Source organism: Leuresthes tenuis, unplaced genomic scaffold (assembly GCF_036924035.1).
Source record: "Leuresthes tenuis unplaced genomic scaffold, fLeuTen1.0.hap1 SCAF_9, whole genome shotgun sequence".
NCBI lineage: Eukaryota > Metazoa > Chordata > Actinopteri > Atheriniformes > Atherinopsidae > Leuresthes > Leuresthes tenuis.
The window spans coordinates 12,889,524-12,916,544 of record NW_027325363.1 but is presented as its reverse complement, the minus strand read 5'-3'; the positions used below and the strand labels follow the sequence as shown (position 1 = coordinate 12,916,544).

General features: G+C 40.2%; 2 protein-coding genes across 6 annotated transcripts in view; both read right to left on the bottom strand.

Moving 5' to 3' along the window:
- Window positions 1-137: 137 nt before the first annotated feature.
- clasrp (CLK4-associating serine/arginine rich protein) lies at window positions 138-12,417 on the bottom strand. Of its 4 annotated transcripts, none has more exons than XM_072392392.1 (21): window positions 12,323-12,417; window positions 9,984-10,123; window positions 9,628-9,725; window positions 9,411-9,512; window positions 8,900-8,979; window positions 8,681-8,765; window positions 8,433-8,569; window positions 7,723-7,819; window positions 7,311-7,389; window positions 7,151-7,224; window positions 7,021-7,062; window positions 6,738-6,926; window positions 5,971-6,318; window positions 5,704-5,889; window positions 3,904-3,943; window positions 2,477-2,537; window positions 2,225-2,283; window positions 2,093-2,139; window positions 1,932-2,017; window positions 1,678-1,702; window positions 138-850 (listed from the first exon to the last, which is right to left on the bottom strand). In XM_072392392.1, the coding sequence occupies exons 2-21, from the start codon at window positions 10,080-10,082 to the stop codon at window positions 808-810; spliced, it is 1,977 nt and encodes a 658-aa protein (XP_072248493.1). In that variant the 5' UTR covers window positions 10,083-10,123; window positions 12,323-12,417; the 3' UTR covers window positions 138-807. The 4 variants fall into 4 exon arrangements, with proteins under 4 accessions (XP_072248493.1, XP_072248494.1, XP_072248496.1 ...); XM_072392393.1 differs by having other exon boundaries at window positions 138-847; XM_072392395.1 differs by lacking the exons at window positions 138-850; window positions 12,323-12,417 and having other exon boundaries at window positions 862-1,702.
- Window positions 12,418-15,481: 3,064 nt separating this feature from the next.
- Window positions 15,482-27,021, bottom strand: part of LOC140314258 (uncharacterized) — a 53,527-nt gene continuing 41,987 nt past the window's right edge. The window contains exons 7-14 of one of the 2 annotated variants that reach the window (XM_072392390.1): window positions 26,617-26,736; window positions 26,233-26,346; window positions 22,130-22,243; window positions 18,846-18,959; window positions 18,336-18,382; window positions 17,794-17,970; window positions 16,874-17,024; window positions 15,482-16,794 (exon numbers count right to left, since the gene is read on the bottom strand). In XM_072392390.1, coding sequence (XP_072248491.1) covers window positions 16,358-16,794; window positions 16,874-17,024; window positions 17,794-17,970; window positions 18,336-18,382; window positions 18,846-18,959; window positions 22,130-22,243; window positions 26,233-26,346; window positions 26,617-26,736 — 1,274 coding nt within the window. In that variant the 3' untranslated portion in view covers window positions 15,482-16,357. The remainder of the gene's footprint in view (window positions 16,795-16,873; window positions 17,025-17,793; window positions 17,971-18,335; window positions 18,383-18,845; window positions 18,960-22,129; window positions 22,244-26,232; window positions 26,347-26,616; window positions 26,737-27,021) is intronic. The other variant, XM_072392391.1, reaches the window with a different exon arrangement.

Below are 27,021 nucleotides of genomic sequence, written 5' to 3'. Positions count from 1 at the left end.
CTGCACCACCAAGAAGTCTGGGGAAACATGAAATAAAGCCTCTCAGAAAGAGATCTGATCAGCATTTTACGTTTTATAACTTCCGAGAGTATTTTTTGTGCACCACTTTTTAAATTCAAGACAGGAAACATAGTAGAATAATTTCAAAGTAATTTTTATTCGTTGTTCTGCATTTCATTTTACACATTAGTGAGAACGAAAGTTATTTTCTGTTGTTAACTGGCTGAGAACAGAGTACAAAAAGAGCAACCAACGGTTCTAATAAATGTACGGGACTAAATCTGCGCTCATAAAGTGGGTTCAATTTGAGGTGTATAAATATCCTGTACATTAGTCCATATTATCTTTCAATTGAGAATTCCCCGTTACAGAAATGTAAGTTGTGGGGAAAACAGGGAGATACTGGAAAAATGTCAGGTGTATTGCTTTGTATTGCATCCTCTGAAGAAATAAAAATGTCCAAGAAGAAAAAGCAAGAATGAGTTGGCATGCATGACATGGAGACACCAAAACAATGGAGTCTTTATGAGATGAAGCAGAAATGAAAAGGGCAGATAAAAAAATAATAAATTATCTGTCATTAGTGAATTTAAGAGGTCACAGTCAATGTTTTATACTCCGTGTATGTGAGCAGTACGACAGAACGTACGAGTTTAGGTGTTTCTACGTTGTTAAGTTAGCCAACAGACTCTCTCTACATTTCTTCATATTTCCATGTAATAGTCTCTTGCTAGACAGAATGTGTGCCAACGGTAAGCTGCAGTACTGAAGGTTCTGTAGGATGCGTCCGATTTCCCGCCTTCAGGTTCAGTATTTGTAAGGTGGACTCCTCGACCGAGACCGTGATCTTCTGGAACAAAACAGGACGTAAGTGTACAGAAGTGTACAAGCCAGCAACAAATGACTCGGATGCAAACATAAAAAGTATGATTGTAATGAGACAGATTTTAGAAGCGCCGCTGATCTAAAACACCATGAAAGTCCTACCATGAGTTTTTATATTTGAACGAAAAACTCGTGTTGATGTTCAGATCAGATATCAAACCAGCTATAAAACAAATGGTCCCAGCAAAACGAGAATACTTTTAAATAAATAAACAAAACTACAAATCACAAAGCAAATGCAGAGTTTTGTGAGAACGACAAAGAATACAGTGGACGCCTGTGACACATCACCAGACCCGACTCCATTTAAACCCCTTTGGGATGTGGTAAAGGGAAAAGACTGGAGACATTAGAGAGCAGCTGCAGTCATGTGATGCAACCGTGTCCATGTGGAGAATCGTCTTAAAGAGTAACATTTACAAAAACTTGTGGCCTTCATGCACCCAGAATTGAGGTTGATTTGAGAACAAAGGGAAGCTCCACCCGGTGAAAATACTGTGCTCCTAATAAAGTGCTCTGCAAGTGTTGTTTTGTTATCGATGGAAAAATAAACTATGCCACAAGTTTGGGTTTGTTTCAGGAACATTTAGAATAACTTTCTCCTTACACTCTGCCTCGAACTCATCAAGGCTAATCTGTGCCTCAAGAGAAAGTCAAGCAGCTCAAGACTTAAATCCCCAGGCATTATGATGAGCCTTCGAGACAATGTTTGTGAATTAATGTGAAAAGAAAACAAACATAAATCACTCTGCTTCTTCGGAACTGTGGAGATTCTTGTGGCTTCTTACATACCTTTTGTATGAGTTGCTTTCTCGGCCTGAGGGACAGAGGACAGAAAGCCACAATGAAAACAAGAGCATGCCTGAATATCTCATAGCTTGTAAAACTTTGATAGCAGAAACTGATGGCAGCCAATCAGCCAGAGGTTTAACTGGTTACACATTTCAGCTGTCTGAGCAAGCGAGACAGAAAACAGACAAAAGCAGCATGTTTGCTAAACTAAACTAGCAATACAATATTTGGGGATTGACAACACTCAGTCTCACCATATTTGGAGGGAGAAGGTGAGTGACTCTGTCGCCCATACTGTCTTTCCCATTCATCCCTTTCTTTCTCACGCCGCTCACGTTCCCTAAACGTAAGGCCTCAAGGTCAGACAATTGCAACACAAATACCAAGCAGTCGATTTCAACACACACAGGCTTACTTCATACGGATCTTGCGTGCCATGGCTCGCAGCTCTCCTTCGCGCTCCTGTAAGATAAACAAAGAGCAATGAGGGGAAATGGACGATGAGGAAGCCTGTGTTTCTGCATTAATCTCACCTACAAACACACACCTGCCGTTTGTGTTCCTGCTGCTGGATTTTCACCTGAGCAGCTTTCTTATCCGCCTTGGCTGCAGGTCAGGAAAAAAAATAAAATAAACATAAAAACATGAATTCAGACGGGAACAAAAAGTGGTTTTAGGTGATTTTTCCATTTGCATAACTTTAATCAGAGAGTTAGGGATCAACATGTTCATCTTTGAGGTCTAAAGTCTCTTGCCCACATCTAAATCACAACCACACACCCTACTAGGCTGCACTCACACTGCTTGTTGAGCGCCTTCTGCATTCGTAGCTTCAGTCGCTCCTGTGGGGTCATCTTGAGCTGCAGGTGACACAATTGTGTTAGCACGACCTTTCACACTCCGACAAAAGAGTGCGAGTGCATGTGTGTATCTGTGCTGTTATACAAATGCAATACTATCACCTTTATGTACAGTAGCAGCTGGAGATAAAAAAAAAAAAAAAAAAAAGGCAAGGGATAAAATAATTACAAGTGCTGTTTGTTGAGTCAACACACATACAGGCTGTGTGTGTGGTCAGAGACAAACTGCTGCTGTTAGCGTGCAGCTGCTGTAGGACAGTTAACAACGAGCAGGATCCAGTCACATGAACCTTTACACAACGTATTGACATTCACAGCACTCTCAGAGATAAAAGGAAAGAACGGCTGAAGAAGAACAGAGGGTCAGAGAGTGAAACACGAGCAAGTTCAGGTCCGGCAACTTTCGAAAAGTTCAGGAAGAGCCCGTGGCGTTTTGTCACCGACACACCCATTACTGGGTTGTTCAGACCTGGCCAGGCAAGAAAAACTGCAGGTCACAACACTGCAGGCACGCTCAACACCGAGTACATTAGAACTTATAGCCTTTTTTTCCCCTTCTTCTTTTTAAAATGGTTGAAACAACGGTTTCTTCTTTTCCAGGAGGCAGGGTGAGAAAACAGGTTTGGTCAGTGAAAAGTTAAAGTATCTGCAGTTATGGAACAATCCCAGCCTGTATACTATCAAAAGGGAACTGCTCAACCTTTTGGAGATAAAAAAATGTTTGCTGTATAAATTCTCTCATATCGTGGGGTAATTTTACCTCTTAAAGTAGTAAAAGCGCAGACGACCATAAACCAAAAGCAATACTGTACAGCTAGTGAAAGATTAGTCAAACTATTCCTGTTAAAAAACATCAGTGGGCCGATGAACAGCCACAATTTGTAAGAGGGCAAATGGTCCTGAGGGGAAGTAGTCACCTTGTTTGTCAGCGTCTTGCTGATGTGCGACGCCCTGCAGTAAGTTTGAGACTACAAACAGATATATGAAGACACCGCTCTCCCTGACGCACGTGTGTTTGCACAGTATACAAACAGTCACCACTCACACGGACCATAAATACAATAAAAACTTCAAAGAGCTTAAATGTTGGCTTCACACAGAAAAGGCAGCATTAATTCAGTCATTTTTCATGGTTTGCAAGAACACTGTAATTTTATAGTAGAGGTGGGGGGGGATCTGACTGCAGATTATGTCCAACTTGGGAGGGGGGCTGTAAAAGCAATCTTTTTTTTTTTTTCTTTTTTTTTGTCTGTGGGTAAAAATGGCTTCTACGTCCCAGTCTGATGGACAACCATGTCAGCCTGTCAGGGATGAGGGAGGCGTAGGCTTTAGCAAGAAAACCCAGCTAGAACAAATTCTTACTGACTTTGGCAGCTCCCGTCTCTTTACCACCCGCAGTGTCAGGCCTGAGGAGAGGAGAAACAAGGATAAAAAGAGGACATTATTCTGAGATGAGGAGGACATTTTCATTTACACATAAATACTGTATCAACTTCAAACACATCCTAACCTTCGGCGCTGCATATATCGTTAAAAAGGACTTTGCATCATAGACTGAAGCAGCGCCACGTTTCAGTGATACTTTTTAAAAAGGCAGAATCAGAACAAACAATTCTATAGGTTTGGCAAAAAGTAAATAAAAATCAGCTTGTGTATGTATACATTGTGACTAAATTCATTCAGAATCTGAACACACAAGAAAAAAACATTTCATTCAGGGTTAGCTGTGGACTTGGAAACCAAAGCAATGATTTTAACAACATATACTCTAATTAGGGTTCTACAATTCTGGGTTTGAAGTGCACTCTCAGATTCAAATTGAATGTATGAATATCCAAAACAGAAGAAGAGCCAAGAAATCCCAGCCGTTTAATATGTACAACCCTCTTTTCCATTGATCCTAATATAGTCGGACAGTTCAGTTTAAAGGCAGGTTCATGGACGGGTGTGAACTCTGAGCTTAAATAATGTGGTGAGAGAAGCTTTCAATGAAAGTGAAAGAATCTAAATAAAGGACATGGAGGGTCACAGGATTCTTTCCATGTTAAAGTAACACTGGAGTTTTTTTTCAATTCTTTGCTCTCTGGCTCCCCCTACAGTTATGGGATGTCACACCTCTGTCTGAGAAGCAAATCTCCATGAGAGCTCTGCACATGTACAGCCATACACATGAACTTTTCGTCATGTTGAAGAGGAAACACAGACTACATGCGACTGTAAGGTAGAACAGTGTTGTGCAGAGCTGGGAACCAAAGTCGTGAACTGCGGTTTCTCAGCGCCCGGGTGGATTTCATGAAAGAAATTACAGAGGCTGTAAAAAGATTTAAATAGACTATTATTATCTATTTTTACAGCTGAAAAGTTGCACTTCAATACTTATGATCATCTAGATCTAGTTTAAAAATGACAATACAGTGATGCTATAAGCATCGTGTAGGAAAGAAAAAGAAATGTGCTGAAGGCTCTAAGATTCAGTTCATCACCCCTCCCACGCTGGTTACAAATTTCCCTGCCAAGTGCCCTCTTTCGGGCACATACAGGCAACAATGCCTGAGTTCTTCAACAGCGTTCTCTGTACAGACTGAGCTAAGATCAACCTGCACCAGAATGATCGAAGAAACACTACGGAGGAGGCTTGAAACAGCTCACGATCCAAACCAAGTGGAGGCAGTGTGATGACATGGGCATGTGTCGCTTCTACTGGAAAAGAGTCAACTGTGTTTTTTAATGATGTGACCAAGGACATATCCACCATAAGGGAATCCCACTGTATTTCAACAGGGGTTGAATAGGCAGTTCTTCGGTGATGTACATATGTTCCTGATCTGTCGGCCACTGGCTCCAAAGGATTCTCAAATAAGTGTTAAAAAACATAGCATGTTGTTTATGATCACGTTCATTTCTCTGATGGTACCTAAGCAGAGGGGTCATCATGTTAATGACCTTTAATTTCTTCTTCCTCCGATACAAATGTGAATTTCCTCAAATTAAAGCTGAGAGTCAGCACTTTAAACTCGTCTTAATTTCATAAAACGCCAACATGACAAAAATTGTGCCCATGTCCAAATATTTTAGAGTCCATCCGTCTATAGATATTCTTTTTCTAGATTTATGGGCGCGTTTACATATTTCAGCCCCTTTGTGTAAAATGTCAACACGGTCTTACTTTCTCAGCTTGTCAGAGACGATGGTGGCAGAAGGCTGGGACCCTTTGTGAGCAGGGGAGGGACTGTGGGGTGGGTGGCTGGGAGACTGATAAGGACTTCGACTACCACTGTCTCCCCGGCGATGTCCTCCACTGCTCCGGGCCCCTCGCCTCGTACTGCCGCCCTGCCGTGAGCTGGATCGGGACCTATAGGAGAGGCAGAGGGACTTAGGTTACAGACGTATTTGTTAAGCAAAACCTGCAGTGTGGCTGGGAGATTAATCTGACCTTGTTCGTCTGCGTGCTGAATATCGTCTCCTGTCCCTGTCCCGGTCTCTGTCTCTGTCTCGTTCTCTTGCTCTGTCCCTCTCCCTGTCTCGGTCTCGGTCTCTATCATTAGACCGCGATCTTGTCCGGTCACGTCTCCTCCAGGATCCAGCCCCTCCATTTCCTCCTCTGCCCCTGGAGTGAGATCTGGAACGCCGCCTCGACCGAGAGGGACTCCGGGAGCGGCGCCCATCTCTTCTCCCACGTCCTCGCCGGGCTCGGCGTGAACGGGAAGATGAGCGAGAGGAAGACCGAGATGACGAGCGAGAGGAGGAGGAAGGGGAGCGACTGGAGGATGACCTTCGCCTCCTGAACAAACAGACAGAGTTTCAGTAATAATTCCAGTGTGGCACCTATCCAGCTACCTGCCATCTTATGTAATAATCATACAATACCAAACCTAAATAAAATGTATAAACAGCAGACAGTGTTCTGCATCTACCTGCATTGCCACAATCTGACATGCACAACCATAATTCAGTAAATATCCATCAAACCTGAGCCTACCCTATCACACACTTTCTTTATGCACATGCAGTTACTTTGGTCCAATTTGTTACTCATCCGCAGCCTTTTCCACTGATTATCTGAAAACTGACCCATCTCACCGACCACAAAACTCCATCTGAATTCTCTCTGCACCAACAGTTGTGGTCATGTCAATTAACATAATGACCGTAAGAGAGAAAATAACCAAAGAAAAGCCACGAAGGGGGAAAGTTACCGACCGGGAGCCCCTGCTATGACCTGCAGAGTGCTGCAAGCTGGTGGGGGCGTGGCCAGCGTGAGGAGCAGCAGCTTGTGTTGCTGCTGCAGATTCATCCTCGCTGCCTCCGTAGCTGGTGATGAACGTGATCTTCTCCGGGGCAGGAGAACGAGATCGTGACCGGGATTCTGAGCTGGATTCTGATTCTGGCCTGAAAGAGATGAGAAAAAAACAGAAATTAGAGTTCAAAAACATATTTAAACACAACTCAGGATGGAAACGGGTACTGCAATGTGTCAGCTCACCGTTTGTAAGGGTCATATGTTGGACTGTCTCTTCTGGCATAGCTGGAAAACACCGGGAAGAGTAAATTACATGTCTGAAAAGTCATTTGAGCTGAAGCACTAATAATGAGTTCAAAATCTGTTCACTTACCTGGGTGGGCTGATCTGTCTACCTTTTAGCCTCTTCTCTCTGAACTCTCTCCTCTGTCTGCGAGAGCGACGGCCCTGAGACAATCACGCATATGCAAATGAACAAATTTGCAAACAAAACTAAACAGAAGATGCATGGTTTTCTGTGGTTTTAACCTCACAGAGTACATGGCCTTTTCTGCCTCCAGGGCTTTGGCGTGTTTAATGGCTTCCACTTCCTCCTTGTCCTTCTTCAACATCCTGACAAAAAGGTTAAATAATCTCAGTGTTAAAATAATAAGAGCATGCTCATTAAAAGCTGCAAATCATTCTCAAATCACTGAAGTCCCAAAATCAAACAGCACTTGTCTTTTAATGCATTTCTATCGCTTCTGAATAAATGATCAAGTTCTCCAACTCAGAGACAGTCAATTATTTAATATTTTTAAGCAGTGTTAGAACTGATATATGTAGCTTCTATATTTTCCATCTTATAAATTTCAGCAATGATGACAAACTCATCAAGAGACTTTTCATCACAACAAATTTAAGAAGCCTGGCGTTGTTACAGAAATGTGTGTTTTTCTTTTTCACCTGACAAAGTCTCCTTCAGCCATTCCATATGGAGTTGCCATTTTATTTAGATCCAGCAGCTGTTCCTGGTTCAGTTCGTCAACGTCAACCTCCACATCTGTAAATACCAAGAAAAACAACAACTATGCATTAAGTAACACATTAAGCAGGTATAGAAAACGGATGGCAGGAAGATGGGCTTTAAGGGGGACAATTCCTTATTATTTCTACACCACCAAGATTTACCTATAGGTATGTTGAGGAAGTTCAAAGATGTAGGAACATTATCGGCTTTGCATTGTTTGTCTGACATAGCCTTATCAAAAGAAAATTATCTAATAATAACAACAGAAAAAAAAAAAAAACATGAAATAAAAGTGTTTTCATTGGCATCTATTTTCAGCCTTCATGATTCCACTCACTTGTGAAACTGGACCAGAACTGGCCTCAAAACTAGTGATGATGTCTCAGAGGTACACATCCTAACTTTCCACTTTCAGCAGAAGAACTTGGAAAAGCATCAAACTCTGAGCACCAAACCCACGAAAATAATTATGTATGGAGGTCAAACATCCACGAGTCAAAACACATTTTTGTACAGACAACAATCCATGATTCTCTGCTCTTGAAACGCATCACGTTTCTACCAACGAAAGACCATTTCTGTGCACTGATGTACATTTCTGAACACATCCTTTTTGATTTAACACCCGAGCATCGCGTTTCCTCACCTATATCAGGGATGCCTTCGTCCTCTTCGGATTCACTGTTCTCGGAATTATCTTCGTCTTTGTCGGACTGCGGATCGGGCTCCTGCACGACGCTGTCTTCATACGTGTAACCGATTGTTGCTCTCTTCTCTGCCAGTCTGAACAATGTGAGGATGGATTTATGCATGCATGGCTAACTTTAATTTCACAGCGAACAAAAAGAAAAAAAAACCCACAGGGATGAGCAAACCACTTCAACATTTACTTACTTTTTCTTCTCGTCCTCATTTGGTTTCGACAGGCCACCGTAGAGCTCGTCCAGGTAGATCTGGTATAAACACTGCTCCTCTGAGACTGTTTGAGGACAGCAGGGAGTTAGAGAGTGGAGCACAACTGCAAAATATGCCCACTGAGAGCAGGTTAACAGACTCTGATGTGCATGTGTTGAATGTATTAATCGCTCTTATTTACTGAAAGTAAATACTTACTGTTGGCAAAGTCATTCTGTACTAGACCTCGATAGCGCTCATAATTACTCTTCCTCTCCTCCATCTCCTGTTCTGGTGTGCTGTAAAACACAAAGAGCAGAGGGTTGTTTGTCATATTCACCACTTCAGTGAATGTCAACACAGAGCAACAATTGTAAATGAACAACAATCTAAATGAGGATAAAACATTCAGAAATGTTGAATAAAAATAAAACCTGCATCACAAAATAGCATCAGGTGTATTCCAATCACACTATAGTTAATATTCAGCTCATGCTCAATACTCTGCACAAAAAACAAACGCATGAACAAATGTAAACTTATTCAGACATATTTGGCATAAATCTGCTTCACACTTGAAATCAGTCTCTTCCAAAAACATAATTTTACAATAAGACTGTTGCAACAACGTCAAGCCATAAGAAAAGGAAAATCAAGCATCATGAGGTAATTGCATTAAGCACCTGCTGTGATTAAAGGTGATGTCTTTAAAAGCAATTTCTCAACTTACGATGTGCTGAGCAGAGGGGGGGTGTAGGTGGGGATGTAGTCCAGGTGGGCTCGGACATCAAATCTGTCAATCATGTTGTTGGCATCTCCTTGCCATGGCATCCTTTAAAGGAAACAGTGAAAGGAGATACGAACTAATTACCAACGTCCCGGTATGTGCATCCAGTGTGTGGTGTTAAGATGTGCTTCATGAGCATTGTGTGGGAAATCTTCCTCACATATTTGCAGGGCTCTCTGCAGCCAGCGCCACAGCAGGATCCAGGTGGATCTTGTAGGATCGACCGTGAACCTGGAGAAACTGGGCTGGATCTTTTTTCTGTCAAAATATAATGAAAAAAGAAGTCATTTTTGTTTTGTAACACATTTTTTCACAGTTTTCATTTTCTTACAAACACACAGAGCTTAGGGGTGTTGTCTTGTAGAGTCCAAACTTAGTTCATAAACCTTTTATTTATCAATCTTTAATCTTAAGTGTAAATTACCAAAAAAACATGCTGCGAGGGAGCAACTCTTTAACAGAAATAATATGAAAGGGTCTTCATAAGTTGTTCAGCAAAGTGACAAAATTTCTTACTATCTTCTCGTAGTACTCTCGCCGTCGCTCACCACGGCGCTTGTAGTCTACCATCATGCCACGGAGCTTGCGCTCGTGTTTGCGGGCCTCCTGCCACATGACGGCGCCGCTGGGGGTGGGGGCGCGGCGGGGCACGGCTGCTGCACAGAGGTGAACCAGGACCAAACACAGCAGAGAGGAGAAAGGGAGAGCGAGCGGAGTTAAGAGTAGCTCTGTATGTTTTAGTCTGAAGTTAGAAATCCAACACTTCACTTTCTCCTCTCTTTATTCCCCCCTTAAAGCCACATTCTCTGCCTACCAGGTGGCGGCACGGTAAATAAAGTATGAATCGATTAAAAGACAATTTGGTAAATCCTTTGGATTCAAGGACCGACAAATTGTGACTTCAATACTGATTTAAATATTCACAATGAGGATTTTTGCCACAATCAGGTACACTGTACTGTCTAAATAAAGGAAAGGACCCAGAGATACAGGATGGCATCACCACTTCTGACCACCAAACTTACACTAAAGTTTAAACTGGACTCTTATTCAGGTACTCAAAAATAGTAGAAAACAACAAAGTGGGAGAGTTTTAGTACAAAGATTGTTACAATGTTTAAGATAACAACAAGTACTTCAGAAAAGCAAAAAACCAGTCATAATCCCGAGGAGACCAACTTTACCTCCACTGTTCCTTCTTCAGCTGAAAGAGCAATCTCATCCTCTTTCTAATGGTATAGACTCCATGTTTAGATACAAAGAGGGGTGTACGCACATTTTCTTCTGATCACTAAGCAGGCTAACATGCACAGTTCAGCTGAGCCGTGTTTACAGTTTGACTTGATAATTTAACTGGATCACCGGCCTTGAAACAGAACCAAGTTGTTTGCTTAATTATGTTTGAAACAACCATCAGTGTGAGAAAATGTACGGCATTGTGCCACTTCTGAAGTTCACTGTGCGAGATCATCGCACATGTTAGTGTAGCTGAAGTCACTACACAGGTGTAGCCTTTAAGTGATCGGATTGGTGACTTTGAGTCAAGTTAAGGGTATATATGCAGCTTTAAAAATCTAGCTACAACCATATCATCTGGGTGTGTGTTAGTTCGGCCTGAAGAAGCTCAATCTTCTAATTTGAACTGCACAGACTGGGTACTTAATAAATTTTACCACCCAGGAATTACATGGCTGTTGTTCGCAGTTACTCCTCACCAGAATTAACCATTAACCATAGTCTACACAAACAGGGCATCAAAGCTCAATTGCTAGACTAGAATAGAAAATGTTACCAAAGTACACGTTACAATGAACCAGCAATATAATCTGAATTGCAGGTTGCTGTTGTTAAAGAAGTTGGTTTCATGCTCTCAGTATATATATATATATAATATATTTTACGCTGGTCAGCTCTGAAGCCATTTTCTAACCTGAATATTTAAGAATAAATTTAGTCACTCATATGTCCTAATGTAAACCTTTTATGCAACAACACAGCAGCAAATATTACTAGATGGTAAAGTTAAAGTCAATAAACAAATAAAGCTAAACCTAAAACTTGAAAAGATAAAGAGCAACACTTCAATCTTGTGACTAAATTTCTCTGAAAGTCTGAAAAAGTTAAAATCCAACCATTCGAGCTTGATAATAAGTTAAAAGTCACCAATTTAAGATTTAATTTTGAAGCCCGCTGGTCCAAAATTGTGGCTTCACCAGTCACCAACACCGAGAAACGGAGCATAGTAATGAATTCAGTAAATACACTGTTGAATGCCAAAGTACAACAATGTGAACATGTGATCAAAACGCCTTTACTTAAGAAACAGAGAGACCAGATCCTTTATAGTACACCACTGAAATGTACTTAATTATTGTGGTTACACTGTAATACCAAATTATATCATCATACAATTACGAATTAAGATTAAGTTTCATATCTCCATCTAATCTCTGGCATTAGTGGTGTTTTTATGTGCGCTAATGATGGGAGCTAAACAGTTTGGAACTCAGGAGCTAACCTAGCTAAACGACGTCAAGCTAGTTCTACCATTATTCGTTCAATTAAGTAATTTGCGCCCCACGCGTTTATCTTTTAGGCCTGTAGTATGTGAAATACCATCGTTTACAAAGCTATTTAGAGTTCATTAGCACACACATTGGCCTGATTGCGTATGTTGCACAGGCCTTTTAAAAGCTGTGCCTACAGTTAGCATCATAGCTGGACTAGCTGTGCTAAGCTAATGTGCAAAGGCGTTAAAAACGTTCAAAACATTTGACTCACAGCCTCATAACCCAAGCATAATATGACATACAGATGCATAGCGTATTCAGCACCGTCTGCACTTTACTTTGTACCTGTTTTAAGGTCCACCAACACAAACTGGGGTTAATCTCGGTTGCGGAGTGACACCACACGCCTCCTTCTCCTCTAACACACGACTGTCCTGCACCATCGGCGTCGGCCTTTGGGGGCGCTGTAGCCCCACTACACATTGAAGACAACATTTATGGATCTGCGGTCAAAGCGCCTGATATGAAAAGTTCACCACAATCAAATATTTCAATATATATAATATATAATAATATAATATATTTTCATATTTCAAATGCTGAAACTCGAAAACGGGGTCTTGCTCTATTTTTAACCTGTTATCAAAACTGACAGTTGGCTTTAGAGATGAAAAAAAAGAGTTCATCAATGTCCTGAAATTCATAAATCTATTGCTTGTGTAGACTCATTGCAGATGTTTGTAAAAATAACAGGAACATGTTATTCTAGACTCTAAAATTATTATGAATGATTTATTTATGACACAATTTCTGTGTTTGCGAATACAATTTGAAGCACAATTTCTCAGACCAGGAAGAACAAGGTGTTGTGCAAATAAAGATTGTGTGAGACATTAAAGAAAGCTTGTGGCTGGACTTTGAGCTGAACATGATTAGTTTTAGTTATGTTTTTTTGTTTTTTCACATCACAAATAAGATGATACCTATTGAGACTTTTCATAAATATTTGAATATGTTTGTATTTAGCTTCAGCAGATACTCTTTTATCAATAATCGTTTTAGTCATATTAGTTTTCAAATGGCTTTAATAAGACCTGCTGTATCTGCAGCTGCTCTTGTTCTGCTCTAGTTAGCTCCATCATCAGTTAGCGTCACATTGCTGTTTCCAAGTTAATTGTCATTTGGTCTTTCTTTATTCTTATTTTTGGTAAGGTTGTTGCAAATTAGGGCAGATATGTTCAATTTGACATCTTAAAAATAATAATAATCATAACATTTGATTTAATGGTTATTCCATATTAGAGTTTAGCAGTGTTCACCTGTACAGTGCCAGTGGAGTTTTGAAGTATTAATCCTTTTTATAACCACAAGATGTCCCTGTCAGACAGTACAGATTCATGAAACTTTCAGGTCATCCTCAAATCTGAAATTATGGAGGTGGAAAAGTGAATTCCAAAAAACCAAACCCAAACAAGTGTGTTAAACCAAATCAACTGAATTAAAATCAGTGATTTGGCTTTCAATATAACATGACTATCATGGCTATTTCATAAACATTAGGTGTGTATATATATATATGTATATATCAATTGAAACCATTCAATATATATAAATTTAATGTTTTTCACTGCTTAAGCTGTTAAGTTTTAACTGGCTGCGTAGGGAGTCCGGGAGAAGGAAGGTTTGTTTCTGTTTCAAGCAGACAGAAATATAAAAACTAGCCGCTGCAATAAAAAAAACAGGTAGATAGGAAATAAAGTAAAAAAAGACATTAACAAAGCGTATTTGGATTCTGGAGCAGTGACTTCTGAATGTTAACTGAATGTAAACTTTCTAATCTACAGACTGGATTCCAACATCCTGTGGTGCACAGCAGGTGAAGAGAAAGTCCACATACCATATGTGCACATGTGTGTGTGTGTGTAAACTCTATTTCCTACATTTCCTCCCCACCAGCATGGTGACAGGAAGCCCATGTTCGTTTCCAGCCTGCCGCTGTTTGCACAGGACAAAGGTCACATTTGTCACGTCCATTTGCCCATTAACTGTCGCCACTGTGACCCTGTAGCCTCTTTACACTGGCCTGAATCACAACACCTTTCCTTTCTCACACTGTCATTTTGCACTTTCTAATTAATCATTTCAACATGATCTGACAGACATCACATGGTGTAAACCCACAGCAGACATCAGTTTGTTCTAAACATGAAATTCTAGCTATAATTGTTGAGCCTAATTTCAATCATTGTAAATACTTTAAAAACAGAAACAAGTTGGTGCTTAGGACCAATTTTTACGATTAGCATCAAAATACTTTTGTCTTGCAGTCTTGAGGAAACCTAGCTTTTGAATCTTGCTGTAGGGTTTTCCAGCTTTACAGCAACAAACATCTTTCTCACAGCTACACAGTGGTTTTCTAGGAAAGCTGAATTCACTAAAGTGGTTTTCCTATTTTTTTTCATTGGCACTGTCAGCATCATTGTTTGTGACAGTATGTCAGAGATAGAAAGAGAAAGGTGACCCGCACTGGCCTGCAGACACAGTCATTGAGGTTGCAGTCCATCATGTATCCTTTAACAAACCTCTGACAGTAATTTAAGGACAAGAAGGCTTGTATTTTTATCTTTAAAGTGCAAAAACAAATAGAAGTAAGAGGCTCTCAATGCTTTCCTGCATAAACAATCTTTATCTTTTTCATTTTAACATAATTGGTTTTTATTTGAAATATGATGCTTATTTATCCCTGAGCTTTAACATTTTGTCCATTAAATGACCATTTAAAAAGTCTATGTATCTATTTATATCAACAACTGAGTTTGTAAAATGATGATGTAAAGGTGCACTTCATAGCCAATCTGTACTCTGAATTGTATCAAAATACTTCCAAGAAGATATCATCGTTTAAACCTCAATCTCTCTTAAAAATCAGGGTGCTGTGTGTAATGAAAATAAAAACAAAATACAATTACTTGCAAATGCTTTCAGTTAAATGTTAAACTAATGTTGGGAATACAATAACAGACACAAAATTAAACGCAGAAAGGGTGAACCATAATTGTTTTCAAAAGAATACGAGGTCTGAATTATTTGTAAATCATTTAATGTTTTTATTAAAATTTTACACTCCATACAAGTTTTTTTGTAAACAGGGTTGTATAAATTTCCCAAAATTTTTTTGTATTTTTGGAATTATTGGAACTCGTTGAGTTTGAAATTACGTTACATCCAACTGCATCCATTTGGATGGTAATTAAGAGAGTGTGACAACTCAGCCTGCTCATGGGAAACACAAATGTTGAGCATTTACAGTAATTCACTTGCATTACAGATTATTACATATAAATATATAAGAAAAGAGAACTTCATATGACTGAGTTGACATAATGACAAATAACAGCCCTTTGCTCTCTTGCAGTGACTGTTGTTATTCAACTCTTTAGCATAGACTAAAAGACCTCTAATGCTGGTAATTTACAATCAGAAGCAACAAGAAGTAAAAGAAAGTTGGTAAATGCACTTTTATTACAATCCACATGTGCTGGTTGCTCCAAATGGAAAGTGAAATTGGACAAAGAAAAGTAATACAGTGATACTTCCAGACCAAACCATAGTACAAAAAGAGCATCAATATTTACAATATATTTATGTACAAAAAAGCTATTTTACACACAGGTATGAAAAAAATCATACATCTTTAACAAACTGCAGTATTACAGAGACAATACAGGCAACAGTGTATAGATTTAAAACAGAAGGCTTAAAAACCTTTAGCGCAGGAGTCTGAACCCCGTTTGACAAATACATCAATTTATTTATTTTTTGTTATGTTTAAGTAATATGTGTCTGACCTTCATTTTGCACCACAAACACTCACGGTGTGCATTCTCTCTTTCACTCTCAGGCACTCTTGCATACACCCTAACACAGAAACACACTGATTCTTAAATAGGCATCCACTCAGTCTGAGTTCAGTATGAAATAGAAATGGAGTCCTGCACACCAGTCAGATGGCATCATGTTCAGAGACAGAGGATCCCCCTCTGTTTACTCCTTACAGTGTCTCAGGCACTCCAAGGCAAGTCTCTAAATCTCCAGATTTAGTCTTTCAGTCAAATGTCACAAATCTGCTGCTTTTTATAGCCGCCAATTGGCTAAAAAATGACACAGCAAGTTTTTCGACCCCTCCACTTTGCAGGCTTTGCTCCTCAGGTGACTGCTGGTAGCCATCTGAGCACATAAGGCTCAAAAGCCAGCACAATTATAACCACAACATTGAAACAGTGCCAGTTACTGGAGATGTGGCCATGTCAGCAAAAAAGTGCTACGGATGCAAAATTAAGTCCAAAAAGCTCCTCAGAGGCTCAAAAGTCCAGGACAGGGTCAAACCTCCAGCTCCTGATTGTCTGAGTAGTGGATGCGGTTCAATTTCTCCCTTTCTCGGTTTGAAATGTCTAGTTTGGGGGCATGGGCTGGCTTTAGCGCTGGGGAGGCCTGTGAAGGAGCTGGGGAGGGCGGCAGGGTCAATTCAATCTCCTCGTAGCAACGTGAGACGGGTCCAGGGGCAGGTGGGTGGGTCAGAGGGGCGACGGGGGGCAGGAGGGGCATGGGACGGTCCACGTTTCTGATGAGGTTGACAAACTCTCTCTGGTTGTTGATGCCTTCTTCCTGTGGCACAGCCTGCTCCTTTTTCCGCTTTCGATGGAGGTGGGAGAGGATGAAGGCACAAGCAGCACAGCCACACACGGTCACTGGAGCCAATACCCACACCAGGATCATGTAGAAGCTGAGGTCCCCGTGTGTTGTGTCAGACATGGCACCTTTGGATGACCAGCGAGGTTAGACCAGAGCTCAGTAACACTTTGAACTTCATCAGATATAGACCCTTTTTTACCTTACCTTGACAGTGTTGACCAATGCAAGGATTTTTGAGGCTCACACACTCATTGCCATAGTAACCGTTAGGGCAGGCACACATGTATCTGCCCTCTACGCTGTGACACTGTACCCCCTGCTGGCAGGGGTTGGGGTTGCAGACATCCAATATTATCTGAAATAACAGGAGGAAAGAAACAATGAAGAGTTGTAATTATTCCTTCATTTTGTACTGGCCTTAAAATATCCTTAACAAAGGCATCTGCAAGGTAAGAGATGAGCTACTACTTCCACGGTCCATTCTTTGTGCAAAGACACACTGCACACCGCAGTTTGACCTAAACTTATCAGATTAATATCTTACAAAGTTGTAGCATCATGAGAACATTCCCTCTTTACATCACAGCTACTGTTGGAGCTCAGCAAGAACACAGAAAAGGAGTTTTATACAAAAAACAAACAAACATAAAGCATCAAGAGAAACATATCTCCTTGAATTATCGGACTTCCTTTTAGTTTTAGTTCCTTTGGTTTTTCTAGGACTGATTTAATGATAACAAAGTTAACTTTGACAAGGTCAGAAACTTAAAAACACCTTAAGACAGACCAAATATGTATCTATTTCAAACAGCAATATGGTCATCTTAGTTTAGTTGGTAAATGTGTCATGATCGAAAAGGCATCCAGGAATTTAGCAAAACTTAGCAAAAAGGTGGAATGAGAGTGCTTTTTCTAGGGAAGGCCTCCTGTGAAAATAAATGAAAACTTTGAAAATCCATGTTCTAAATCCATCGTTTAGTTTTTGTCTGCATTAATTTTTTATCACTAATTTTGCCCTCGATACTCTTTTTTCATATGTTTACCCGATTTAACAATTACTCATGACTGAATCTGACAGTTGATTCATGCTGTTTTATTGATTTTTCTTGTATAGATTTTCCAACCTCACAGAAGATTCCTGAATATCCCACAGGACAGCTACAGGTGGTCATCTTTCCACCCCTCTCAACACACTGTCCTCCGTGTTGACACGGGGCGCTGTCACAAGGATTTGGACCATTTTGGCAGAATTTCCCAGAGAAACCAGGTGGACACATGCATCTGGACCCTGGCACCTGATCCTGTATGGGACAATATGGGTATAAAAAGCCCATGTAATTTAATTTATAATGACATGACGTTTGGAAAAAGGCATTGGAGAGGAACAGGAAAGCCATGCCATGGATCTGACACAGCCCATAACACATTTCCCCCTGTGAGAGTAAAAAGAAATGTAAAAATACACGTTGCATTTTCTGACATTCTTTAGGTTTTACCACAACCTCAATGATTGGAGTTGTGTGACAGTCCCTTACTTTCCTGAAAATTTCATGAAAAGATATGACTATGGCTAGAAAGTAAAAGACAGAGTGAGAGGAGGTTAATGAAGCAGGTCAGAAAAACGGAGACTACAGGAAGAGAAAGGCAGCAGAAGCACGACTCTCACCTCACAATGTCCGCCATTCAAACACAAACCCTCACAGCTGCTGTTCCCTAGAAATCAGAGAAACCACAAACACCAAATGAATCCGTCACACAAAAACAGGGTTTCAATAAATCTACAATCCTGTAAACAACAAAACAAAAGGGGAGAACATTACACACAAAATGACTGACATTATTGGTCATGAGCCAGATTTCAACTGAATATGCTGTGCAACCAAGAACCAGATTCTCACCTTTAACAAGAGTATGTGGAAAGTAAAAACAGGTAAGAGTGAAAAACAGACCTCCACTCCCTATCTATTGTTTATCTTTAAATTTATAGTGTTCTTTAATGATCTCTGTGAGAGATGTTTGACGGAAATAGAGCATGACGATCTCCTATCCACAGGGACTTTGTCTACAGGGAAACTGCCGTTTGAAGGTTCTTCATGTTTCACTACCTGTCACAGAACAATCACTTCTCTCTTCTTTTCTGAATTTGTTTCCTTTCTTTTTGTCCTTTCATACTTACTGATGTCACAGTTGGGCCCGGTCCATCCAGGAAGGCAGTCACACAGATATCCACCGATCAGGTTGCGACAAGAGCGGGTGTGGACACATATATTCATTTCACATTCATTGGTGTCTAAAGAAGCAAAGGAAAAAAAGAGGAGAGTTTCTCAAAACAATGATAATGAACATGAACAATGTATCTTTTTTTTTTTGTCTATCTACCCACCACAACATGTTGTGTTCACGCTCAAAAAATAAATTAGGACAAAAACTGACCGATTTCATCAAGTGTGACTCACTTTTTCAGTGTGGAAACACTAAACACACAACCTTGTTTATGATTACTGTGTAAATAAATCACAAGTTTTACTATACATCACCATGAGAAACTAAAAGTTTCCATCCATCTATTTTCTATAAACGCTTAATCCATCTCAGCTGTCATTGGGCAAGAGGCAGGGTACACCCTGGACAGGTTGCCAGTCCATCAAAGGGCCACACAACCATGCTTGCTCACTCTCACTTCTAGGGACAATTTGGAGTTACCAATTAACCTGACATGCATGTTTTTGGACTGCAGGAGGAAGCCAGAGTACCTGGAGAGAACCCACCCATACATGAGGAGAACATACAAACTCCACACAGACAGCTAGGAATTGAACCTGGAACCCAATTGCTCTGAGGCAACCACCACACCACCGTACAGCCCTCCATTGAAACCAGTTGCAATTAAATCCAGAGCTGATGATATCATTGTAGTTTAAACAACTCACATATGATTTTTATTGCCAAATTATTTCCAAAGGTCTCTTAGAGAAAATTTGTTGATCTCATACTTACATACAAAATTCAGTCTAATAATTAGTTGACATTCTGCCTTAAAGGACCAAGGGTACTGTAAAGGAAGGGTTATATCTAAAACCTTGTATCTGTGTTATGACCTGAACGAGGAAAACCAAAGCACACCAACACTAAACAAGTAAATTAAGATAAAACATCAGATAAATTCTACCATCTGAGAGACATACATCCCATGAAACTGAATCTAATAATATTTCAATTCTCCCACTAATGTGAGCCACCAGTTCAACTGAAACCCTCCTCAGTTTAGTGCTGGATGCTTGAACTGAACTGGGAAAGTGGAACATTGTTAGACAGGAGCCAGAAGGAAGCACACCAACTGTGAAACATGGAGTGCATGCCCTTGTCAAATATTGCTTTTACAAATGGACAGTAAAAGTCAACGTCAAGCCTTGCAGCATCCTCTTAATGTTTGAGGTGTGTGTGTATGTCTGTGTGTTCTCACCCTCTGTAATACTATTAGATTGTTAAAGACAGGAGCCCCACAGGGGCTTGGCTCTGATAATACAGAAAGAGGAAGAAGTCAGTCAGTTACAGGTAAACTAAACCTTTTACTGCCTATGAGAGCAGAATGGAAACATAATTGCTTTTCACCATTTGAGGCACTATAGGTCAGAGAAAGTTTTATAACTTGTGTTACAGGTTATATACTGCAAGTTTCTGATCTGTGATGTGGAACTATGGGGGATTATCAAGTGTCAGAATGACATATTGCTGAAACACAGAGGTGTAGGAGAGGCTGTCATCCTGAAATATGTCTCACTTTTCACTTCATAGCCCTGAAGCTTCTGTGTGTGAATATAATGTGTGTACTTTTGAGCTGATTCTGTACAATAATCTCTCTTCTGAAACACAACAACCCTCTGGGAGTATACTCATCATTGTGATCGAATGCAGACCAAAGAGACATGAGGTTGCAATAAAGAAGACCTATTAAAAGTCAGGCTGAGTTGATGTGATATTAATATGCTGCTGGCTTCTTCTGCTTTTTTTAATGAGTGCCTTTAATTCATATTTCACTTCATATTACACATAATCACATAGCACCTCTCGAAAAAAGGTTTTGCAGCTTTTAAAACCAGCTCCGATTGGATTAGCTGCTTTGTGGTGGGCATCTTTCAGGCTTAGATCAAATCTAATATCTAATTAGTTGTAAAATGCATAGAGTGCCAGTCAAAGGTTTGGACCCATTTACTCAAATGAGTAAATGGGTCCAAACCTTTGACTGATAGTGCCATTCTGGCAGTAGACATGAACCTTGCCACTTATGATTAAATCTTTGCCATAAAGTTTTTAAACGGAGTAACACATTATAACCTGTTATAAGCTAAGGCTTTGTTTTAAAAAATCCCTCTAAAACCTGAGGTTTTTCAGTAAACTTAAAGCCGATGATTTAAACCTCTGATCTTTTCAGCCTCTGAAGAAACTAGAAACATGACATTCTGTGGTTAAACCTTCTGCTTTTATTCTAAATGACTGAGTTTGCCCTCAAACGAATATTCTTTAAAAAGTGTAACAGACTCTGTGTCTTGAACATTGTTGATGCAACAAGAACATCCCTCACGGACTTGAAAGGTGAAAGTTTGGGCCAGAAAACGAGTTATCACGTCAACTGCACCAAAACCGTCGCTTGGACTGCACAGAGACCTCTGATGTTGCTACAGGAGTCTTTTGAAACCACTTTCACAGTTTGAGAGTCACGGATCCAAGTACTGCTGGTATGCATTCATCCCCTCTCAGTGCGGTTCAGGGATTGGTATAGTAGGGTTAAGAAAATGTGACATTCTTCACTATACATTCACATATGCCACTGATGTTTGAGCCTGGTGTCCTACATCTGGGCCATCCTCTCTGAGAAACCATCACACTAAACATTTCTACACACTATCACCAATATTCTTGCTCTTGTCAATCAATATTCTAATAAAAAATAGAACAGTTTTGGTCCTCCATTGATAAAATTTTCATCTCTTCACAAGTGAAAATTCAAAGTACAGCATATCAATATGTAAATACATAAAATAACTGCAAAATAATATAGTTAATGTGATATTTAAAACAATGAACAGTTGTCCACTGTTTGGTTACATACAACACTTTTCATATGTGTAAATAAGAAAAATAACTTTTGAGGACTGTTAAACAACATGGAGAGACTCCTGTGGTGCACAGTCAATATTTAACAGAGTCGTGGATAAAAAGCACTGAAATTGGTCTATAAAATCAGAAATATTAAACATTTAAATATTTGTGACATCTTTCAACAAGTCAATTAAATTTAACAAAAATACGATTTGATCAGCTTTCAATCCATAAAAAAATGTGTTAACATATATACTTAGACATATATACTTTTATCTATTTGGTCTTAAGCATATCAACACTCCACGTGCACATGTCCTCCATAAAACATGTAATATGAATTAATTCTGACCCACTGACCTAGCCGGCACGTCCTGCCCGTCCATCCAGGAGGACAGAGACACCGGAAACCTCCAGGAACCTCCTGACACGTCGCTCCACGGCCACAAGGGCCACGATCACACTGCCTTACCGCTGAGAGGAGAAGGAGACAATATTTTACATGAGCTACTGGTCTGTATAATGGGAATGTGTGTGAGAATATTAAGCAGACATCTTGTTTATGTGAGTGTCACAAAGGCTGTGTGATGTCACCATGTGGATTTGTGTGAGCTGAAATGTAGCATTGGCATGCGGATGATTTGTCGGATGGTGTATTTACTCTCCACTCCAGTGCTCTGGTTTCTGTGCAAACAGTGATAAATACAGTCACCTGCTACACATACATGGCTGACACCTCAACCCGCTCCCAAAGAGGGGGGAGAAACGAGTGGGTTAAAATAGAGGAAAGGATGATGAAAAAAATGAAAGTTGAAAAGAAATGGGAAAATGGTTCTGGTTCCACTTATCTGACGACAGTGAATTTAAAGCAGATAGAGAAACCGAGGAAACAAAGAGAGGCTCACTGTTGAGGCTTTAGCCATGCATAACTTCTTATTACAGAAGGCATATTTGTGTAGTAGTGGCATCTTAACTTTTCCCATGCCTTTCTCTGTGGTAAAAAAAAAAACCTTCACACAAGAGCTCACTGTGTCTCTCATAACCTTTTTCATTTACCTAACCCTGCAGAATAACCATTTTCCTTCTCCCTGACCCCAATGACAACCCTCAGCAATAATAATCCTGCCAAGCTAGCTGAACTTCTCCCAAAACGAGACGGACAATTCACAACAAACAAAGAAGCCTTTAATTAATATTGGTTATACATATAAATCTAGTCTGAAAATGGAGCTGTGTTGTGGTTTTGGTTGTAATTCCCTGCAAGCCTGACAATCCTCTCAATGTGTATTCCCAAGAGAGCCCACCCTCACGACAACACATACAGAGATAGACCACATCGCTGGCTGTTAATCATGAGAGCAACAAACAACAGGAACAAAAATAAACTATTGCTTTATTCCTCTGTTTGTCCCTCTCCCCCTCTCTGAAAAATGCTTCTCGCTGAAGTGTTTACACGCCAGAGTCCGACCTGCAGCTCCGTTTATCCTGACAGAGGTGAAAGCAGAGGATGTGGAACGATGCTTGTTTACACACAAAGCTTTGACAGACCATAAACCGTGTGATCCAATCTCACCTGCTGCAACACACAACACAAGCTCAAACCTACTGTACAGAGAAGTCTCACAACACAGACGAATCACATGATCAAGCCAAAGTCAGACTCCTGTGGCAGATCTGTCGTTACTTTGCAGCCTCAGACGTGCCTGACTGTTTTCCACAGAAAACACAGATCAGTTGAGTACATTTCTATATAATTCATAAAGATCTTCTCTTAATGTGTATGCTTGGAATCGTCCCTGAATATTTCTTCTTAGCTGTGGATGACTACAGGGATCACGAGCTCTGAATGATGCAGCATTTGACTCACACTTGCAATTAGAATAGAATATCTCAGATTTTGCTAAATAAAATTAGACAGCTTTTGGTGACAATGACACAATAATTTTTTTTTCATTTTTTTGCTTTCATCCCTCCTTACTGAGGTCACAAATCTTCTGTCTTAAGTAGTTGTCGTGCACATGAACCTGCACAACACGCTGTTTTTAGATTACAGAAAACAAAGGGTGTACAATAAGCGAAGTTCAACATAGTCAAAGCTGTTTTGCATCTGCTGGCTCAACAACACCGGAAACTCCAGAGATAATGGGTATCACAACTTTGGTTATCAGCTTCTCTCATGCTCCTGTAAAAGTGAGGGTTTGATGTGGTTTTGCAGCTTTTTTTTACACAAACACAACTGATCATGTGCTGGTCACTTAGGTCAGAGGGTACAGGTGGTTTAAACTGTGAGCTTTGAAGATTATAAAAATGATTTTGTAATAAAGTAACACTGATGCTGCAACTGCAGTGAGAGGGAAAATAGTTGCTCATGTAAATTTGTCAAATCAATGGTATCCTTCCATTTGTTGGAGCCTATTTAACCAGAGTAGCTGTGTTATTTGGTGGAGACAAAGCTTCAAATAAAGAGCTTAAAGCCCGGCAGAAAATGTATGATTCCTGGTCATCCCAGAGTGTAAAATTAATCATGGGGTTGACTGACTCTGTCAGTGTCAGAAATTTAGGATGATCGTGTTGCAGCGAGTCGGCTGCTACAACCTACATCTGCTAACCAACCAACATGCAGCATAGAGGTTGATCCAGGTTGATCAATGCAACAGTGCAGGTTGTGAAAAAAAAACAAAAAAAAAACAAACTGAACAATGTAGATGGAAGCTAAATTAAATAAAAAATTCAATAAATGCAGCTCAATTCAAATTCAAACGAAAAAGCAAATCTGGTTAAGTTGTGACAGCAGGAGCTTTGCTTGTGCAATTTATCCTCCAGCTTATACCAGGGACATATTAATAAAGACAGTTTGAAAAAAAAACATAGCGGGGAATTGCAACTCTGTGAACAATACACACAATAGAAAACATTTTTTAGTCTGTCAGCATATAAAACCTACTTTACATTTATGTGACTTTTTAAACCTGCGCTGCTCTTCACAACTGCAGCCCACGGTGCTTCAACAGGCATCATCAATGCATAGTCTGCACACGACAAACACCAAGGTGAACACAATGTGGCTTGCAGGCAACTTATAAGATGGACAAAATTACACAGTGTGCAGCTGCTTTAAGAAAAGGAAATCTTCACATAGCAGGTAATTATTTGTTGCTGGTTTAAAATATTGTAAAATGGGACTTTAAAGAGACAAAAGCCGAAATGGAGCGTTTCAGAAAGAAGGTGAAATTAGGTGTTGCTACAATGTACACGGTGACAGAAAAAATGTGTGTAATGAACACTAAAGCATGTAATCCTCTGAACAAAACCATGAATTATAAATGATCAGGATGTGTGAACACTTTAACGTTAAGCTTAACATCCCAAACGTCACAAACCCATTGCACTTGCTACACCTTTCTGACGTCTATCTCTTTGTTTTCAGCTCAGTAAAAGACGAATAAGTTCTCCAGCTTGGAGCAGACTGCATGCCATAATGTATTATATGCCATAAGTTCTGTCCCTTATGCTCAACTGGTGTTACTATTTCACCCTCGTAATTGTGAAAGCTAGACTGTCTGGTATTGCATATATTTAGGAAAAACATCAAGCGACTGCACCGCAGACTCATGAAGACAGATGCCAACAACAACATGTCATTCCCTGTCTAAATGCAAGTGTGTACTTGTGTATTGTTATTGTGTTTAGCAGTGGTCTCAGTTTGCTCACAGAGCAAATAAACTTTGATAATATTACATTCACTTGGCAGAAGTTTTGGTCTTTTTTTTTCCTTTCTTTCTCACAGAAACATATGATCAGGGAACCGGATGTTGCTGCACAAATTGTCATCTATCAAAGTTGAGTCTGTGGCGGTACTTTAATCGCTTGTTTGTCAGATTATGATCTGACCCTACAAGGAAGAGCAATGCGCACTCGATGTTCACAAGCTTTTGCACTTGGTGTGAGCAGACAGTGTGATTTTTCCCATGTCGGCAAGCTGCTCATGCGCCACAAGCACCTGTTTAGAGATTCAGTGTTTTGCTTGTTTTCCTGCACACTTTAGGCATTTGGACAGGACAATCAGCTCCATCTTTGAGACAAACTCCTGATATATCTGGAAGCAAGACATTATACCGAAATCTCTCCATCACAGCAACACACCACACAATTAACCTTTGATTTGATGATCTTAAAAACTCTTGAACTCAGCGCAACCTCTGTGTCTTAACTTGACAAAGCTGATAGACTCTACTTCAGTCTCCTGATTTTGGTGGTGATATAAATACACTCCCACAGAGACACACAGGGCGGGACAGATCACTGCTGGTTGTTGATACTGTTTGAGTTCAGGCTAATTTAACTTGCTCTGCTGGATTGATTAGAGCCACTAAGTGGCTTTGATCCAATTACAACCAATCACAGATAATCTGAAAGCTGTTCCTTTAGCTCAGACTTTACATGTGTGCAGCACCAATAATCACCATCTGCGCAGGTGCGTCCTGTCCAGCCTTCAGTACAGATGCAGCTGAAGCCTGTTGGGTCTTCCACACAGGTGGCTCCGTTCATGCACGGAGATGACAAACACGCATGCTCCACTGAGGGAATGACAGAGACAGGGGAGGTGGAGGGATCAGACACAGGAGAGAAAAATAATGAGGACGATGGAATTTAAAGGCACCACATGCTCAGATACTGTAGATCCAGAACAAATCTGCAGTGTCCCAGGCCGATATTTAATAATTTTCATGCTGTATTTCTTTGTGAATCAGTTGTGTTTTCCATAAAAAGATTACTTGAATAAACAGAAGTTGTTTAACATTTGCTGCATGAGCATGTAGTTTGTAGCACGGTGAGGCTGCACTCACCAATGTCACAGTTGCGTCCTCGAAAACCCTCCTGGCACTCACACTGATACTCGTTTGGCTCTCTGTTAGTGCATGTCCCCCCATTTTTACAAGGCTGATGGGTCCCACAATAGTTGAGATCTGAAAGCACAAAAAAGCATATTTAGATCATAGTTTTATATTCTAGCTCACAGGACAAAACAGCAGAGAAACTGCGTGCACGGGGTTGATTAAGAAAAGAGAATGCAGATGCAATGACGTTCGGTTTAACTTAATTTCAGTTAAAAAGTACAGCCACAGTACACCCCACAGTGAACAGTCATTCACAGAAGCTGAAGTGAATCGAGGTCGACTCATTGTGCTAACTGTGCAGGTCAGTAGCTGCAGGGCCTGTTGTCTCAACTGTTGAGACTGATTAAGGCTTTT

Excerpts from the sequence above, each read along its gene's own strand:
- clasrp (XM_072392395.1), bottom strand. The coding sequence starts at position 10,082 with ATGTGGCAGGAGGCCCGCAAACACGAGCGCAAGCTCCGTGGCATGATG. Across the intron at positions 8,980-9,410 it reads CCCCCTCTGCTCAGCACATC|CACACCAGAACAGGAGATGG; the intron begins GTAAGTTGAGAA and ends TGTGTTTTACAG. Across the intron at positions 7,225-7,310 it reads CAGAAAAGGCCATGTACTCT|GGCCGTCGCTCTCGCAGACA; the intron begins GTGAGGTTAAAA and ends TGATTGTCTCAG.